General features: G+C 40.4%; 1 protein-coding gene across 1 annotated transcript; it reads right to left on the bottom strand.

The window, feature by feature from the left end:
- Window positions 1-417: 417 nt before the first annotated feature.
- On the bottom strand, window positions 418-16,468 carry LOC124145906 (nicotinamide phosphoribosyltransferase-like). The gene is made up of 9 exons (XM_046515869.2): window positions 16,255-16,468; window positions 13,669-13,899; window positions 12,040-12,168; window positions 11,491-11,649; window positions 9,396-9,526; window positions 8,110-8,338; window positions 7,610-7,870; window positions 6,277-6,399; window positions 418-5,875 (listed from the first exon to the last, which is right to left on the bottom strand). The coding sequence occupies exons 1-9, from the start codon at window positions 16,339-16,341 to the stop codon at window positions 5,771-5,773; spliced, it is 1,455 nt and encodes a 484-aa protein (XP_046371825.2). The 5' UTR covers window positions 16,342-16,468; the 3' UTR covers window positions 418-5,770.
- Between the last annotated feature and the right edge of the window lie 4,571 nt (window positions 16,469-21,039).

Here is a 21,039-nt window from a genome sequence, read left to right as displayed (position 1 = left end):
CAGTACATTCAAAGGACTTCAGTCTTTAATAGATATCAGATTGCTTTGATGCACAAACGAACATACTGGTATGTTGTGTGAACCGACGCTCATGAACGCATCACATGTGACGTCACAGATCCATAACTCGCGATGCCCCATTTGTCTCGTGAACGATTGGCGTGTAAAGTTTGGAAATCACGTGCAGCAAATAGTGATAAGAATAAAGACATGTGGTAACACTTGACTGACCAATACCACGAGATCTAACTTGGTTGTGGTTCAGCAAATCGCTACATGAATCAAATTCATCAACCTCCCCCATTTTATATTCTGAGAGGACAAGGATATTCTTAAACATCATGGAGTGTCCCAAAATATGTTTAGCAGCTTCTATCAGAGTCCTGAAGCCATGATAGAAATAACAAGAGCGGAGACTTTGGTATTAAAAGCCGATTTATTTGTAACATGTCTAGCACACAAGGGAGTTGGACCTAGTGGCACATAATACCTTAGTACAGCCTCTATCACAAGGGACCGGTCATTTATTTTAGGAGGACAGGGATGTTCTTGAACAACACTGGTTGTCAAAACAAATGGTTGAAAAATGTCTTGAAGCAGTGTCAGGAACATTCTGTCTCTAACACAAAATATCAAATGGTTGGGTGCTGAGACAGTGATAACATACACCACTTGGGGCGATCTGTAATTATTGGAATGGTTCCCTTGTGGAGGAAGGCTTCCTCCTGTGTTTCCCTTATTGCTACCAAACACTTGCTGCTATTCACTACATCTAAAGGCCAGACCAATTTCATGTCCTGCCTTCCATCATGGTGAATACCTCACAGGTTCTGCACTATGTCCCTGTGATGTGTGAACCTATCATACATACTATCAAAAGAACACCAGATTCTTTCATATCACCTTGATTATCTGTCAAAGCATGACAGACTAACTATAGCAATATAAAATAATCGGGTGTTCTTTAACTTCTTTCGAGGACTATATAAACCTGTAAAATACCCCTCATGGTTTTACATATGGCAACGCCCTGATGCAGGACCTCAAAAATGAATTAAAACAAATTTTGTACCGATTCATTCAATATCATGTGGGTCAGTTCCGAGGAGTAAGGTTTTATGCTGCTTTTCAGAATAGTCCAGCAATATCAAGGCGAGGGACACTAGAAGTGGTTCACACAATGTAACCATGTTGGGAATTTAACCTGTCCCATTCCGAGTGGTTAGTGGAGTTTCGAAAAATGCCATAAATTATTTCGAAATCAGGTTAAAAACAACTACAAACCTAACAAACACTGGTTTGAAAATAAGCATACTTTCTACAGCCTTGTAAATGTTTTTTTTTATTTAGGTAGGATTTTTCTGTAAAACAGGGGACAAACAGGTCTGGCCTTATTAACAATTCATCAATCATCAGGACTACAGCTACTCATCGGAAAATACTATGTGTGGTTCCTAGAAAAATAGTGAAAATAGAACAAACGATATCCAAAATGTTATGAAACAATTGTTCACTCTTCTCACTCATAATCACAATAGCCAACATTTTCAATACATTAATACAGTTCTAAAGATGGTCTGTCTCCAGTAGTGTCACATGTCGCCCGAGAGTCTTGATTAATTATTCAAGGGTTTACATTGTAAACATAGTTTAAGGAATCATAGCCATTTTTTGAACATGAAAAAAAAACAATTTCAGTTTCATCTTGGACAAACCAGAAACAATCTCCTCTCACATGAACCCTCCCTGGAGACAGGTCAATCTTCATCTGAGCAGCAATAAATAGGATGCTGCAAGAGGTACTGACTGAATAAAACTACTGGTTTAATATGAGTGCAAAAATCAACATTGCAAGAAGCACTTGTAAAATCTAAAACATAAGTGTGTAGCATCATGGAATTGTAATAAACATATGAAATAAAGTTTGTACAATGTACAGATTTCATTGTAACAAGGGCAAGCAAAACAAATGGTTTACTGTTGTTTCAATCTCATGCCAACAAGCACTGGCAAAAATGTTTTTCACAAAACTGAATTAAAAACGGCAAGATCTTGGTAGTCACAATGGTTTTTTTTGCATTAAAAAGTCAATGTTGGTTTGTTGTTTCAGCCGCACTCTGCAATATTCCAGCCATATGACATTGGCTGTAAATAATCAAGTCTGGACCAGACAATCCAATGGCTGACATCATGAGCATCAAACCATGCAGTTGGGATACGATGACACGCATCAACCAAGTCAATGAGCCTGACCACCTGATCCCGTTAGTTTCCTCTTATGACAAGCATGGTCGCCATCTTTGGCAAGCATGGGTTGCTGAGTAAGGTTTTACACAGCTTTAAGAAATATTCCAGCAACATCACAGCTTCACACATAATACCCATGGGAGGAACTGAACAGTACAATTTTTTTCTCAACCATCTGTTAATTTCTACAGCATCACAAACACTCTCATTTACCAATTATTGCAACTATTTCTACTTATTGCATTCAAATTAAACAAAATGAATAAAGTGTGTGTGTGGAGTCAAAATGAACATTAATATATATCTTGTGCAACATCCATGTTCAGGGTGTGACATGGTCCTGTACGGTAAGCTCATATATCATGGCAACGTGTCTCCACAACAATCAGGGCTCTGGATGGAGGGGATGGTGTCATACAATGACAATGTGTATGAGTGCAGCCATGATTATCCAGGGTACTTATCATCTTCCTGAAGCAAGGGAGTGAACTGAAAGTCCAGTTTCCACCCTTGCCGATAAAGGCTGGATTTTCTGGGGTCAATCGAAGCACCACCGGTGGCTATGACGATGTGATGTCCCTTCTACGTTCCTCCTATTGACCATGTGTTCAGAAGAGGCATTTTAATTGGTTTTTGATTTCAACCTCATGAGCTGGATAAATTCTGCTGAGTTGGTTATAGGGAGATGGCGCTGGAGATTTGACATCCAAAATGAAGCCATGGCAGTGAATGGGTTTGGGGTATACAGTAAACTATGTTCATAATGAATATACTTATAACAACCTGACCGTTATAACAAACTGTTGTTATTGTCCTGGCCATTTGCTGTATAGTTTATCATATTAAATTGATGGATATTACGAACATGCTTCTTACGAAATAACGAATATAATGAACACGCTCATGACGAAATAATGGATATAGCGAACTCATTTTCGTGGTTCTCTTTGTACTCAACGACAATATTTATGTTTATAAAGAACTGTTAATCTCTGAGTTACTCACGCATCCCCAATCTGCCTATCAAAATATCTCTAGCCATGCGCGGCTGTTCCAAGCGTCAATGAACAATTGAAGGCAAGTGATTGGCTATATTCAGTCGTAGTGCCTAGTCCTCAAATTACACCATCAATTAACAATGTCTATAAGATGTGACGACTGCAGTGCACACATTCGTTATCTATCGAGTAATGTTATCTGGTCACGTGCCTTGATCCAAGATGTCTGACAGCCGAAATGCTGTATAGCGAACTATGGTTATAACAACAAACTAAAATTAGTGGTCCCTTTGAGATTGTTATAACCAAAGTTTACTGTATATTCTAATACAATGGAGACAATACCCTGGATCATCAAGGATGGTACAAGGGAAAATCAAAACAAAGCATGTATACTAACAATTGACTTCATAATAGACAGAACTCCTAGGAATAACACATAAAATACACTTCAATATTTGTAACAGTCAAAAGCTATTATACATACCTCACCTGTAGGCTTTGCATATGTTGAAATACCGTAGCATTTCTAATTAACAGGACTGGAAGAGGGATGAACATATTGGTAGAGATTTCTAGTGTTAAGAAGATTATTTCATGATCCTAGGACTTTTTCGCTTGTTTCACAGAATATACAAAATTATTTCAGATGTTGAGATAAAATAAATAAAATATTAACATCTTCAATACAAGCTCTTTTTTAAAAAGGATTTGTTGAATGCATTGTCAGTTGGGTGAAATCATGAAAAACTAAATGAAGTGGTGATGTTTAATCTCTATCCCTTGTCACATCTCTATCCATTTTCTCCTTACTGAAATAAGCCAACTGACTGAGAGTAATGTACAAATTGATGGTTTCAAATTTTATTTTGAAATAAATGAAACAATTAGAAAGAGATGCCTTACACACAAAGAAATACACTTTGCTCCTGGTCATGATATGATCCATCCTCGGCAGTCTAGGGTGTTATATCTATAACAGTCTATTGTCCAATCGCTTGAACCGTATTAAAAAACCACACTGTTCAAATAGCTGTGCAATCATGTTACACAAAGAGCGAATCCTGTGCTCAGTTACTGAAAGTGAGTGTGTGAGTATGGTTTTACGCCGCTTTTAGCAATATTCCAGCAATATCACGGCGAGGGACACCAGAAATGGGCTTCACACATTGTACCCATGTCGGGAATCGAACCCGGGTCTTCGGCGTGACGAGCGAACGCTTTAACGACTGGGCTACCCGACCGCCCCTGTTACTGATAAGAAACAATAGAAGCGGTGACATCACTTCTAGAATTGAGCTGTGATGAATGGATCCAGGGTATTTATCATAATAGAATGGAGATTTAATACCCTAGATAATCAAGGATGGATTCGATAACCAGAGGCAGTGTTCACATATCATATGGGATGTCACTGTAAGTAGAAATATCGACATAATTTCTTGACTACCAAAATGAGAAGATCAACAGGAAAGAAAATCTCTAAATAACATAATGACAAAAAAGTGAAAAAAAACCCCACATTTTACATCGTACCGATGATAGGACATCCGTTGGCACCAGAGTCCATGCCGATTGCTTTGATGACACAATTACAGATTGCGAGAAAGTCTGCGATTAATACAAGCCTTTCATCAACGTTTATCACACACTGGTCCACAAACCCAGTTATTACAGCAATACACACATATTATGACTGGAGATACCAGTATCAGGCGTGGAGGGCAGTATGGGACAACCTTACTTCTTGTATCATGTCCTTGTTAGAGGGGAGACATACCGGTACAAACAGACCCGGGTGAATTGTATCAATAGTACCAATACATAATATCGGTACACCATGTGTCATGAGCCATGAACATATAGGTACATATTCTCTAATTACTAAGTGTGGCTAATTAAACAAAAGAAGTAGAAAACAAAATTGGACGGGTTAATTTGGGGTTAATTTAACAAAAATTCCTTACTGGAAAATACTTCATAAATAAAAACATTTAACATTGCATTTTATAAAATTACAAGAGTTCATTTTAATTTTCTTTATTAATTTTCAGAGGCTTGTCCACAGAATAAGAAAATCAATTGGTACAGCTTAATTTTGAGGGAGGGACCCCATAGAAGATACTTTATAAGTATACTATTCAGCATTTGCTAAGGACCACACCTTTGAAATGATGACTATTTTGGTCCTTAGCAAATGTTGAGTGGTATAGCACAAGGCATTACATATACCCTCACAAAGTCAAATTCTCTGAACTTAGGCCTCCTCAACATCATGAGTAGAGGTGGTTTGACTGTATCTTTTGTGATACATGCTAAAACAAGAGCACAAACATTGTTCTTTTAAGTACTTGGGCAGTGATGTAGTGTCACACCTCTGTCGGCGCTGCCCCCTTGTGATGATTGAGCTAGGAATCCCATCCAGGGGAATCTGTATGTACAGCCGTATACCGGTTGGGTAATGGATTTCTCACAAATCTATCGTGGTCTGCAATTGTTTTAATAATAACGAAGACCTCTGCCTCTTATGCCTTGTTCTTGACTAAATCTATTTCAGCAGTTAGACGTATTTCATCGAACGAATAATCCCTCAAAAGTCTTCCATTTTCAAACACTGTCACGAGCAGGTCCTGAAATAACAAGTGAATCAGTCAGTCAATATGTGAGTGTGTGAATGTGTGAGTGTGTGACCTAGGTGTCGAACAATATTCACAGAAACACACTGTATCAGACTTGTAGAACCCAGAAATGCTGACTGGTTGTTTTGACGCTGTGTGCGTGCGTGTGTGCGTGCGTGCGTGCGTGCGTGCGTGTGAGAGGTGCGTGAGGTGAGGAAGAATTGTGTGTGTGAAAGGGGGAGAGAATTGTGTCAGTGTATAACGGGTGTGTGTGTGTCTGTGTGAGGTGTGTCTGTGCGGTGGAAGGGGGTATAGAGTGTGTGTGTTGGGGGTCGGGAGGTTGGTGGAGGGGATGCAATGAATGGGGTGGCCCAGTCCATGACACGCTGACGAACCCTGTGTGTGAGTCTCACCTTGCTAGGATCTCCCTTCCCTTCTGTCACTGTGACATACTGCCCATCTTGCATCTCCAGTGTCAGCCGGCCTTTCTTGCTCTTCTTGCCCGGGTCTGTGATTGGATCCTTGAACACATTCACCTGAGACAAACACCCAAAACAGCATAAGTATCCTCCACACTTCTGTCACGTTATTAGCAGCTGCTGATCTGGTTCAGTTTTTAGTCAAGGTAAAATAACGTTTCACTCGGAACAAATTGCAACAGAATTTATTTCAGCATAATGCATTTCTACAAGGTCCCAAGAACAACATACTAAAAGTCCCAAGCAATCTCAGCAAAAGACCTGGGTTACAGGGTCATACTAAAAAATTCTGGTTAATGCTCTGTAAAAGGAAGCAGATACCCCAAAATGCTACACTAAAGGGCACAATCTGAGCAACTATGTAGCTACACTAGGCATCCCGGTTCTCATTCCCAGTGATAAATGAAAAAGGAAAGTGAAAAGACATACTTTGGTCATACATTAATAACTTATTAGCTAGGTTAAAAGCACACTTCTGTGTTTCCTATTGATAACTACAGAGCTATGCAGAAAGGCACTTCTAGGTAACCCAGTAATAACTTCTTTCCCACTGATAAGTGAACAACTGTACCATTTGAATGGCAAAACGTAACATTGGATCTGCATATTGACAATTAAGAGATAGTTCAATCTCATTAAAATCAGATCTTAGTTCTCGCTTTCGCTAAACAATGATCTGAGAACATCCCATTACAGGTTACGTCAGAACGACCCTTCATCCGACCAATCAAAGTGTCGCTTACCAGATCATTGAAGTGACAGTCGGAATACGTTTTCTAATCATGCAACCTCGAAAATTCCGTACGACAGTTACGGCCCCTACGACTGATTCCGTCAAATGTCTCTCGCTTCTGTGGGATAAATGATTGGAACGGAGGAGGCGTTGCACAGTACGTGAGAAGCACTGCCATACAATCGCAACCTTATATTAGACATTCCGGATTGTTCGTTTGTTCAGTTTTCAAAATTTTAATCGAGAACTGTGTCAACATATTCTTCTGGGAAGTCTAAAAACGAGTGCCGTAAAGCATGAGAAAGCTGCTTTTTCATTGGCTGATGTCGAATTCTTGTTATTCGTTTGGGTGGTCTGTCAAAGTTCGTAAAAAGTCGTTCTGACGTGACCCACAATGGGATGTCCTCAGATCTTTGTTTAGCGGCAGCGAGAACTCAGATCTGATTTTAATGTGATTGGAGATAGTTCTGTGCAAATACTAGATATCAACATAGCTACATTTAAAGGTACACTTCTGTGTATTTTAGTTCTCACCTCTTTTCCGTTGATAACCGAATAGCTACACTTAAAGGCACACTTCTGTGTATCTCTGTCCAATCTTTGTAACAGCGCCCCTCCACTGCCGAATGTGAGATTGTCCGAACTCCACTTGTGTTTGCGCATGTTGATCAAGATGACATCAAGCTTCTCGTAGCTGATGCCATCTCCCTGTATTACCCGGAGGTACGGAGGAAGCATCTTGTAGCCTTTACTGTTCTCAGTGGTACCAAACTTCTTTCCTAGGCTCTCCAACACCTGAATGAACACAACGTCGACCAGTGTGTCAAAGAGGAGGTGACTTGGGAAAATGTGTTTCCTAGCAAGTCTGAGTCTTTGTAACTATAAATCGCACAATTCTTGAAGAAGTATATGGCCAAAGCAAAATGATTATTTTACATAATAAGTATGTTTTAAATCAAACTGTTACATTAATTTCACCCAAACAAATAAACAGTAGCATCACAAGTAATGTTCTTCCAACAACTGAATCTCACCTTGACTACAATTTCTGGGGGATCGCCCGAGTCTGGCCTGACGACCAGCACACCGCCATTCTTCCCCCGCTCGATGATCACATCCTTGAGGTCCTCGCCCCACACTTTTTCACAGGCATTAAAAATGTCGTAACTGTCACTCACACAGGCCATTGCGCCTTTAGGGAACTTAGTCAACATGTTCTTGAAAGCTTCGAACTCGCCGTCTCTGCCCCATGTGGTGATTGTGCTGAGAAGGAAAAGTCACAGTGAGTGGGTGGGTTCTTTTGTTTGTGTGAGCACATTGGGTCGTCACTATGTGTGGCCTGGCTGATTGTGTGTCACTGTGCCCTGACAGCAATGACTCATACCATCAACCACCAGTTTGCCTGGCCCACACTTGAATATTTAACACATTGGGATGTATCATGGATATTTCCCTGAAGCGGTACTAGGGCTGGGACGGGTAACTTGGGTAACTCGGTAACTCGGGAACTTGAGTACTCGGGTACTCGGGTCGGTTGGGTACTGAGAAGGACCCGGGTACCCACAGGACTACCCGGACCTGTGCTTAGTCACATGATTCATTGTTTAATGACAAAAATGATCTAGAACTATATGGTTACACTACAAGTCACTAATGTTCGCATTGCTGTCTTACTATGCACCTATTCCTTCTGACTATTATATGTTTTATTAAAGATGAAACTTCTGTCAACTTCAGTGTATGCATGACCAGATTGTTTTATATGTGTATCTTAATACATTTTGTCCAGGGTGCCGTTGTACACAGCGAGCTTAGCGCTAGGGTGATCGTAACTCCCATACTTTAACATAGACTTACGACAGTCGTAGTGCTACGGTTGTTTTGTACAACAGCACCCTGGGCTACGGTCATTCCAGTCCCTATCGGACATTTTGTACCTATCTCTTGAGACCTACAGTGGGTACCCGGGTAGGGTCGGGTAATAGCGGGGTGGGTACACGGGTAGTAAATTTGGACTTGTCCCAGCCCTACACTGTACCTATTTACAGCCAGTGTCACTACAGGTTTTCCTCCCACAGTAATAACCGACACACCATCATATAACAAACGTATCCGATTCAGTGTTATCGTACTTCAACACAGTAGATCATTGCTCATAATATCAACCACTGGGTCATCTAGTCCAGGCTCCATTATTTACAGGCCACCATTACATAGCTGGAATATTGCTGAGTATGGCAGTACAACAACCATGAACAATCACAAAGGCTTCTACTTGGCTAATCAGAGTCACAATAACCTCTGGCATGTCCAAACTCACCTGTGCTCTGCTGCGGGGATGGAGAAGCCAGCGACGTTGCAGCCATAGTACTTTCTTGCAGTCATTATACCAGCGATGGTGTCTGTTCCTTGAAAGTTGACCAAGTGGGCACACCCACCTATACCAGCTGACTGAAGAACATCCACACACAATCATATTACAAAGCTCAAACTGCTTAACAAACATTTCACATTCTTAATAATTTGATCTATTTCAAAACGTGGAATGGCACTGAATATGCCCTATTTTTTTATGAAACTTATTTTCGTCTACTTGGTCTTATCAAAGAGACTCCAAATCTTAAAAAAAATAATTTTTTCACAAGTCATTTTTAAGCAAGGCATAAGTATTGAAACAAAATATGGAAAATACTTCTTATGATCAAATTGTATATGGTATATATAATTTTTTCTGGCTCGATATTTTTGTGTCTTTGCATCAAGTAACAGCTGTTGCATCACACAAGAATGACATTACAAACACAAGTGTCTTATAGGTGCTCAAAATGTTCCTTTAAATAGGGACTAAGCTAATCATACTGGCAGTCCTAGCACACTTCATTCAAGTTGTTCAAACACCATATTGCCTGATAACTTTCATTAAACGTTTGTTGTTTAACACAACACTCACCTATATTCCCGCTCATGACAGCTTGTATATAACTGAGTCTGGACCAGAGTGAGTGAGTGAGTGAGTGAGTGAGTGAGTGAGTGAGTGAGTGAGTGAGTGAGTTTGGTTTTACGCCGCTTTTAGCAATATTCCAGCAATATCACGGCGGGGGACACCAGAAATGGGCTTCACACATTGTACCCATGTCGGGATTCGAACCCGGGTCTTCGGCGTGATGAGCGAACGCTTTAACCACTAGGCTACCCGACCGCCCCGAGTCTGGACCAGACAAACCAGTGATTAATATTATGAGCATTGATCCATGCAGTCGGGGTATAAGGACATGAAATGAACTATGTCACCGAGCCCAACAAACCAATCCATAAAGGCTTTGCTCACAACCAGCAGATGTTGCTGGAGGCCCATTATCCACACATACACAGGTACATTTTATGATATATATTGATCTTACAGTTGATGATTACAGAAATCACACTGAGACATTAGAGACATTAATTATCACACAGGCAAGGTACCGTATTTTCCCCATTAAAAGCCTGTACGTATATTTTTTTCACTCTTTACCCCGTGGTATCATCAAGGCCTGGTGTACATATAATTTCAATTTGTGACTTATTATTCTCTCCAAATCATCTTCGGTACCATAGCTTAAAAGTTTCACAAAACGCTTCTGCTTAGCGGGAACAATGTGTTGTACACCCTCAGTAGATCGATCATTGTGCAAAAATAATAACAGGACTTACTTTTTAAGATAAAGTTGACAAGACATTATTTTTGTGTTTAAACTAAAATAATTTTGATATCCTGATTAAAATGTACATCTTCAAATCTCACAGTCTCACATGAAAGTACCGCTTGGTCTCGCCTGGCAGTGATCACTCTTCAATTAGGCCCCAGGCCCGTCCCTTAGTATACAGTCTCTCCCCTACCCAAGTGTATGAGTGAGGCCCGGAGTCCTCAAGGACTGTACATGCTAGGGCTACCTGGGTACCTTGGTACCCGACCCCCTACTACCCGACCCGACCCGACCCCCTATTACCCGACCCTACCCGGGTACCCACTGCAAGTCTCAAGAGTAGGGAACAAAATGTCTGATTGGTAATTGTTTTACCGAATCCGTGTCTAAAACTATTGAGATACATGTATCAAACAATCAGATCATGCGTTCACTGAAGTCGACTGAAGTTTTATCTTTACTCAAACATTTACAAGTCAAATAGAATGTGTGCATCTTCAGAAAGAAATACGAACATTAGCAACACTGAGCTATAGTAAGTTTTTGTCATTAAACAATATATCACGTGACTAACCACGGGTCCGGGTAGTCCTGTGGGTACCCGGGTCCTACTCAGGACCCACAAGACCCGAGTACCCGAGTTACCGTCCCAGCCCTAGTACATGCTGCTACGTCTAGGCCTAGATTGACGATAGGTGACAGTAAAGAACAGTCCTTCTATAAACATACCTCTACTGAAGTGGAACCTCTAAATCCAAAGTCGTGAAGTTTGAATGGTAGTCCATCCAGATCATCTGCAGTTTCATCCAGATACCGGGCGATGATTTCCTTCTGGTACCTGGAGTTGGTGGCGACTGTCATGGGGTACCACACCTGTACCAGCAGGGTCTGAACAAAGGCACCAGTAACCATAGAAACATCTCATGTTTTCATATTTCTCACAGATTGTATATTAAATGATGTAGTATAAAAATGTTATTTCAGAATTCAACTAATTTTGTTTCAATATGATCCTCTTTACAGCTGGCAATCATAACTTTAAGATTACTTTCATTAAACTAATTCAGCAAAACATAAATAAAGGTTGCCTAAAATTACATTCACCTCTAAAAAGAATACATATACTACTCAAAAGAAGTTAAAGAACACCCAATGGTTTCACAAAGCTACAGTTACTCTGTCATGACAGATTAACTACATGTATAGCCATATGAAAATAAATGAGTGTTTTGATTTCTTTTGAGTAGCATACCAACATGAGTGGTCAGATATCCTCACCTCAAAGTAGTTTGTCAACCAAAAGCATTTTGGATCTGTATTTTCGACAACAAATAAAACGTTCTTGTATGGCACAACTGTGCCTTCTGGGACGGCTCTGATTCGCAAAGGGAGATAACCCCCATGTTTCTGAAAAAAAAACATCACTATGTCAAACATATTAATTTAGAAATCCAGGCCATCTAAATAAGGATAAAGATCATAAAAGATCACTAGATACTGTGAGAAATAAAGAGGACAAAATTTGATTTCATGAAAAATTCTGTAAATAAACTGTAAATACTCTGCACGCTACTTTGTCATACACTCACAGATTAACACATTCAGAACATCATGAAAAGCATATACCTCGTTAAACAGTGCTCATTTCAGGAACAGGAAAAGTGGGACCCAATGAACCCTACCTTTCTAAGAATTGGGGACATTTGATGAAAACAGGGGACATACAAACATTTTGAAATAAAGACAAAATACAAAGAGAATGTTACCATTTGTACTGTCCATCAGGAATGAAACTTGTCAGTGTCACTTTATATCACTGTTATATATTCACATCATGTGACATGTTCACTTTTCACATTGTATTTATTCACTTTTTAAAGACAGTTTATTCTTCCAGTCAGAGTTAAAGAATTACTCATTCTTCAGTTCTTTCAATGGTCATGTTCAAGAAAACAATTGTAAACACAACACAGTATATCAGTTGCACTTTCTCAGAAACATTTAACTTCAAAACCAATGAACATCAATCATAAATTAATTCATAATTTGTCATTATAAGCACAACAGATGAATAGATTAACTCTTGATAATGTTATAAATATCTTACAAGACAGTTCATGATGCATCTGAGTATAAGCAGAAAGTGTACCGGTAATCAGGGTTCAACAAATATATATATACATTTTTTTAAGTAGTCATTGGAACAGCACCGACAGAAAATCTTCTGGATGCCAGTAAATGCCTGTTGTTTCATTCTGTTAAAGCCAAAAGGTATTCCGCTAACCTGTTAGGCATCTTTGGTTCTAAAATGAGTCGTCTCAGTAAATGTTTACTGGCATTTGTCCAGTAGACCAGCTGATATTGAACAATCTTGCAACAGCCGGTGACATGGGTGATGTGAAACAGGGTAGAATATCACGTTCAAAATTTGTGCACTTATATAGTGACGAGCGTGCATGTGTGTGTGTGTGTGGCTGCTTGTCGTAGTCCAGACTAATGCTGGTTTTATAGTGCCAGCCCACTGAGATAGTATGCTGCAGTTTAACATGGATACTTCACTCAGACACCGTCTCTGTCAGTGTTCGAAATAAGCACCTGCTCTTAGGCCCATGGCATGTGGCATGTCGGACCCCTAGCTTCAACCTTGTATGGGTCCAGCAGCTTCTAAAGTCGGTGGGTCCTGATGGCAGCCTGGCATCTTTTTTTTATTTCAAACACTGGTCTCTATGACAACCAGTCCTTGTTCTATACCCTTAATACCGAGTGACAGGCAGGGTAACAACAAGTGTATCTCTCAACATCTTTTGGTATAACAGGGCCAGGGGTTCGAACCACTGATATGACCTTCCGGGCAGACACCCTATCTACTGGACCACAGAGGCAGTTCATGAACAGTCAAGGACATACCTCCAGAATGTAATTCCATCCATCTTCATTGAAGTTGTCTCTACCAAAGTGAAGATTATACAGCTCTTTCGCCTCTTGAATTTTTTCTCTAGTGATCACTGGTCCTATAAGCCACCTCTTGATGATGTATTGCAGACCGAAGAAGACTGTGGTAGGAAACTTGCCCCCTCTGCTCTCGAAGTAGGAACACACTGTAGTTGTCTTGGGGGGATATTGCATATGGTGGGTCACCTGCAGTAAGGACAATAAGTGAGGGAATATATACTGACCAGTATGTCACGTATATCATGGCAGGTCAGCTTAAAGTGGGAGGGGGGTTACAGGTGACCCAGTCGTCTAAGGTGCCGTGATTCGCTGTGCAGAGTTGCGTCCCTTGGGCACACCAGAAACCTATGATTGTGGGTTCGAATCAAAGTTCGCCCCATTTATGTTTCTAGGTTTGTCAGCATCATACCCGAGCTCGTGGGTTTCACCGAAGTGGTAAACGTCTGAGACATGTATCACTTTCGGCTTTCCTCCCACTTTAAGCTGACACGCCGTGATATAACTGGAATAATGTTAAAAACGGTGTTAAACCCAACTCACTCATTCACTCACTAATGTGGGAGGAAAGCAAATGATATGAATTGTTTACCACTTTGGTGTAGTAATTGAAAAAGGAGTCCAACGTAAGTCTAGAATGATTTGGCAAGTCTAGATTGACTCAGCTGAAATAAGGATTGTTCCGGATTCTTTATTTTGTATTTTGTATAAGGTATATATACTTAAAGATAAAACAACTTTATTTTGGGGACTAAATGTCAGTCCACACTTGGGTGTGGCATCCCAGGGATCATAATCAGAGCGAATCGGGGATTCAAATCTGCGACTAGCATTTCTGGGTACAACTAAGGTATGCAACTCTGCATAGTAACAATGACAATCTAATGACATTGAAACTGTAGTGACAATTGATTATACCATTTGTGGACAGAATACTAACATAATACTGTCCCATAACTTAAATCAAGAATTTGAAGCATTTTACATTTTTGTCAAATATCTATATAAATGTTGATAGACACAGTTCTCTATGTTTTCTTAATGGCATGGGTTCTGAATACTTTATGTGCTAATGACAGAAATCAATCTAAACCCCTGATCATGGTCGTACCTTGACATAAAAATAGGGGACCCCAGATAATTAATTTTAAGGGTTCTTACAGGAAATATGAGGGTCCTGTAAAGCAATGAAATCTTGAAGTGTACTGTAAGATTGGATAATTATTCTAATTGCAAGATCTTTATAATTCTTGTTAAGAATTTGGTACAAAGAATATTATTGTGCAATATTTGGTCTACGTCCATTCTATCCATGTGTGTGTACTGGACAAACATTTCTGTGTCATACAAAACACGGACTTATTACATAAAAAAATATCAGAACCAATCTTGACATACTTCACTGAACCCAAGAGGTCAAAAATGCAAACTTATATATATGTCCAGATGCACCAAGTGCAAGTCCAGAAAATTCAAATTTATGTCTGACTTAGCCTTAGGACCTACTTGTCGACCCATCATCAATCTTTGAACACACTCTACATCTCTAGGATTTATTTACCATACCATATCACTCACCCCTGTGTTATGTGTAATTCATATCACATGACAGTCATCAGAGATCTGAGATAGGCAGTTTGTGTTTCAACCTTGATAAATTTATGGGACCAGGGTGCAGCCCAAACTGGTTTACACTTTGCACCTTGGGCAGGTTAAACATGTTAAATTAAGTTCCTTCGCTCCCAGGACCATGTTACTAATAATAATAACAAAAACTTCTGCGAGTTTGTTTATTATTATTAGTAGTAGTCATGGGCTTCTATTCAGCCCTGACACATATCTACGAGACTAACATCTAGTCTCTGAAATGAACATATCTTATTAAAAAACAGTTGTTAAATTATATTAATAAAATATAATGAAAAGGAGCCCAGAGACACTCTACTGCAGTAATCTAGACTTGCCAAGCATGATTGACTTGCATGGGCTGTATTGGATATATTTGTATCAGGGTCTGTAAGACAGACTACATATCTACTTCAAGGCTCCATAACACCCACATTAAGTTACAACAAGCAATGTCAACATCCATAATGTGTACATGTATAGACATCAAATGGAAGGTACATTTCAGATCAGTGCAGTGCTTTGAATTTGTAGGCCTATTAATAGGCTAATTGATTATAGGCCTATTTACACACATCTTCGAGTGTCTAAAAATACCAAAACTCTTGTCAGTTTTCTGTGTATGGCCCACCCAACTGCTTACGACGTGCACTCAAATCATAAGATAACATTTATTCAAAAACAATTGAACGCATTAACAGTGCAACTATAGAACACATAGACAGAATGACTGACAACCCCCGTCCTACATTCACTTTAGCACGAACGCTTAGCAGGTGCGCGAATGCACCAAAACGAAAGTTAAAAATGCATTCTCCCAAAGTAACGAATGTCTGTTATCAAGTGTGCATATACTAAAGTTATTGTGTTTATATTATCACATCCTGGAAGTTTGACAAGTTTCAAATAACGGTTTACCTTGTAAGAATCGGTGACAAGGAGAATGTTTTCCGTTCCGGCCGCTTGATATGTCGCCATCTTGAACGCTTTGGCAGGTGACGTCATAGCAACCTGGAAAGTGGGCGGGGCGTCGTGTCAATTTGTAGACTGGATTTCTCCTATGCGGAACGCTACACTAACATGGTGTTTAGAGACAGAAACTAGTCCTTTATCAACGCTGAACCAGCCATCACTGTCTCTGTCGCTTGCTGTGAGCGGCTACGGCGCCGTGTGGCCGGTTATATAGTTATCAGTAGTCAGCAACTTATTTTATCTTGTACAGTCACACACACACACACAGCCAATCGCTGATACTGGAAAGAAAATTGCGAAATATACCATTTCAACATGTCCAAACAACCACAAAATCGACAACCAGAATTAGCGCACAGTGATATCTATATTTATCTTTTCAAATGAGTTAGTGAGTGGGTGATTATTGCTAAACGCTGCAACTGCACTTTTCAAATGAACAATTTAGAATAAACATTATATATATATATATATATATATATATATATATATATATATATATATATATATATATATATATGTATGTATGTAACAGAAATATGAATACAGGGCGTGAATCTGTGTGACGCAACATGATATATTATCAGCTTATAATTCGATCCTATACGATGCATACACAAAGCCCCGTTTAGCGACCTACTAAACTGGAGTTTAACGCCTCGATCTCGCTTTAGTATTTCACTGTGTAGTGCTAGCCACTGAGATACCATGCCGCAGACACAGTATATATACGGACTCCGAGCCGACCAGTCCTTGTTTTATTCCCGTATGCCGAGCGCCAGGCAGGGGTAACACATACCATCTTTTAACGTGTTTTGGTATGAAGCGAACGGCAATCGAACCACCCAACCTGACGCACTCCACAGTAACTCGTAACTCAAAAGATATCAGCAAGATACATCACTCCCGGATCATAGTACTATATAATAGGATACTATTATGACCCAAATAGTGACTCTACTGACCATGTGTACATCTTGCTGCCAATGTTGGCGTTATATGTGTCGGCGTTACATGTGCACTCTCCGGGAAGACGCTCTTTCCCCTGGGCCCATTTGCACAAAGCGATCATAGCTCTACAGCTATTGTAAGCCCATGTTAAAGTATGGGAGTTACGATCATCTTAGTGCGACCGACTAGAAACAGGAAACTGAACATTCTACGACAGAAGCATGCATTTATCGCATGAAAGAATGGAATCAAATGTAAAAATACATATTATCCCACAGATGAAGTACCCAATTATACTTGGTAACTGATTGACTGACCATAGACCATGCAATTAACCGGCAAGTTCGTCTAGGGAATAATCGATCGATCAATCAGTTAGCTCGTTAAGGACTATACACAACACGAAGAGAATCAATTTGTGCAGGACTAGACATAATCTGAGTAACCGGTTCATTTGTGTATGGTGTGTGTGGAAATATATTAGAAATATATTACACATTATATATATATATTCTTCAAAAAAGAAACGCACAGGTAGATTTTTGCGCCGAACCCAGCAATCACGGCTCTGCATCTCCTCGGCACTGACTGGATAAGTGTAGGAATTCTGTCCTGCGGAATTCTGCGCCATTCTGCTTGTTCATCCCAGAGGTGTTTGATTGGGTGGAGATGTTGGTATTATGAAAGGTAATCTACCGTGACACGAACTGTGTGCGGTGGAACGTTGTCCTGTTGAAACAGATTCCTCTGGCGGTCAATGATTGGAAGAAAGTGAGGTTGAAGAATTTGATGTAGAAATTTCATGTCAAATTTCCCTCCATCTCGTGGTGTAGGATATCCCCATCCCCGCTCTCACACCATGACACTACCGCCACCGAAATTGTCGAATTCACGGCCACAATGTTGGGCCAAACGCTCATTTCGACGACGATAAACACGTTGTCTTCCAGCTCGCTGGTGAAGAAGAAATCGTTATTCATCGCTAAGTCACACTCGTCTCCAGTTTCTCAAATTCCAAGGCTTGTAAGGTATGACACCAACGCAAGCGTCGCTGTCGATGCAAGACAGATCTGTTGCAAGACAGATCCACCCTCCTCTTTAGATACGTCCTATGGCGATGTTCCGATCGGCAGCGCCGAGTCTCGGCATTTTCGAACTTGAAAAATGTTGACAATTGAATGACAAATTATTGGTTTATGCTTGCCTTTTTATAGCCACTACCACGAGTTACGAATGCCATAACGTGCACGTGCACTTTGCTTTACTGTTTTCCCCCATGACATTTTTAACAAGTGTGAATACAACACCGTTTAAAACATTGCAAATCGTCAATGGCTGCGTTTTGACGCACCGTTTGTCGAATATCAGGCCACCAACATTTTCCAATTTACATACCGGATTTTTTGTGTCGCCAGGTTCAATGAACTACATACTACCTGTGCGTTTCTTTTTTGAATAGTGTATATATATAGGGTGTGTGTGGCAGGGATGGTCAGGGGTGGGGGTGGATGTATGACAGTTTGTATTTGAAACGTACTAGTTGAAAGGTTGACAAGTGTTCAGCTTCCCTAATTATTTGAAGAAACTGCATGGTTTTGGTGAATTTATTGGAAATATTATGGCCATACATAAAATGTTGGAAAATTTGTTATATCTTTTTTTTTAAATGTCACGTGCATGTGCGTCACTCCTTTAAAGTCGCGTCCTTCCCTGCCCTGCCCTGCCCTGCAATACTCTACCACAGCTAGAAGGCAGTATTAAAAGTGAAAACTTGGGCTGTGAGAAGTTACACAAACCGGTACGAAAAAGACAGAAGGGTGTTATCTTTTAAAAGAAGAAATTGATTAGAAGTCGATACATCGATATGGATTCAAATATGCTCACATCAAATTTCAATTTTATCATGCACTGTTTACAGGTTGAAACATAATTTGGTGAATTTTTGGACTCGCTTATAGATGGTAGCATTGAAAATATCCTGGATATTTCGTGCAAGGTTACTTTTGTTGGTGGAATAAATGAAAAAAAATGTTAACAGAATTACTGACCATACCAGTAGTTTATTGGAGCCTGTTATTATAAAGGAAGATATGAACGTCCTCGATAGTGGTGTGATTGATTTTGATGGTAGAATTAGCGATCATAGGGGAACTTACATTTATGTACGAACAAAATAAGTATATAAAAGAGAAATGTCACCCTTTAACAACGGAGACTGTGATAAACTAAATTCGCTCATTGAAAACACCAGCTATTAATTTTATAATCAAAATTCCTCCTGAGAATTTTGATTTCTCTAACCCAGTGAGTGAGTGAGTGAGTTAGGTTTAACGCCGCTTTTAACAGTATTCCAGTTATATCGCGGCGTGTCAGCTTAATGTTGGAGGAAAGTCCGAAGTGATGCAGGTCTCAGACGGGTATAGTGCTGACAAACCTAGAAACATAATCGGGGCGAACCGGGATTCGAACCCACAATCAAGGGACGCAACTCTGCACAGCGAATCGCGGCGCCTGGGACGACTGGGCCACCCGTGCCCCCTCTCTAACGCAGAGGGATGGACAAGATGGATCCTTTGATTCGAGCGGTATCGCATATAAAACACCAAGAAACCCATGTAAATCAGCCCATATACCTTATGGGAGCAGAAGCAAGCTGATGACATTTTGCCGACTTTCATGCTCTACGAAGAGGAACAGAAGAGCTATACTATTGTCAAAGCTAAGTTTGATCAGTACTTTTCCGTTCGTCGAAATGTCATATTTGAGCGAGCTAAATTTAACGGTGAACCAGTTGACAGCTTCATCACGGATCTCTATTCTCTTGCAGAAAACTGCAGCTATGATGCACTTCATGATGAGATGATTCAAGACAGAATTGTTGGAATCTGTGACCTCAATTATCAGAAAAACTTCAGCATGACTCTGAACATTACAGAAAGCTGTCACAAGTGCCAGACAATCCGAAATTATCCACAAGCAGCAACCTGTGATTCGAGGCAGTGTGTCTTTCGAGTACAGCAAGACCGCCTCCGTGGTCTAGTGGTAGAGCGTCCGCCCGGAGAGCGGAAGGTCCGGGGTTCGATCCCCGACCGCGTCATACCAAAAGACGTTAAAAGATGGTACATGTTGTTACCCTGTCTGTCGCTCGGCATTAAAGGGCTAAAACAAGGACTGGTCGGCTCGGAGTCAGTATACTGTGTCTGAGTGGGGTATCCATGTTAAACTGCGGCATGGTATCTCAGTGTGCTAGCACTATAAATCGGCATCAGTCCGGACTAGTACAAGCAGCCACACACACACATACACGTGCATGCACGTCGCTATATAAGCGCAATAATCTTGGACGCGACGTTAAACCCAATTTCACCTCACCTCGAGTACAGCAAGTGGAAATTCGAGAGTTGAAGAACTTGTGTCACCTAAAGGTAAAGGCAACAAACCTCGTGGCAAGAGTAAGCCCAAGACTTCACCTCGTCAATTTGTTAACAATGCAAAGCCTAAACCCACATGTTCATACTGTGGTAGAGATTCAGAATGTCCTGCAACCAGATCAACCTCTCGTAAAGTTGAACCCTGGGTGCAGTGTGCAGGAGTTAAACATAACAGTGGGGTCTATCTGAGATTCATCTTGAACGAGGGCCTAACAGTGAGTGTACCAACGAATATGCGCTCCTTGGATCCGTTAGTGCTGATAGCGCATGCTCCCATCAATCACAGCTTTGGCTTGTAAATCTTGAGGTCGACTCATGACTAGTTCGTGACTTTAAAGGGGCACTGATC

Source organism: Haliotis rufescens, unplaced genomic scaffold (genome assembly GCF_023055435.1).
Source record: "Haliotis rufescens isolate VD_foot unplaced genomic scaffold, xgHalRufe1.0.p SCAF_45, whole genome shotgun sequence".
NCBI classification, from domain to species: Eukaryota; Metazoa; Mollusca; class Gastropoda; order Lepetellida; family Haliotidae; genus Haliotis; species Haliotis rufescens.
Note: the sequence above shows the minus strand (reverse complement) of the source record. Positions and strands in the feature narration are given on the sequence as shown.

Excerpts from the sequence above, each read along its gene's own strand:
- LOC124145906 (XM_046515869.2), bottom strand. The coding sequence starts at position 16,341 with ATGACGTCACCTGCCAAAGCGTTCAAGATGGCGACATATCAAGCGGCC. Across the intron at positions 9,527-11,490 it reads GAGGTTCCACTTCAGTAGAG|TCAGCTGGTATAGGTGGGTG; the intron begins GTATGTTTATAG and ends GATGTTCTTCAG. Across the intron at positions 5,876-6,276 it reads GGAAGGGAGATCCTAGCAAG|GACCTGCTCGTGACAGTGTT; the intron begins GTGAGACTCACA and ends TTGTTATTTCAG.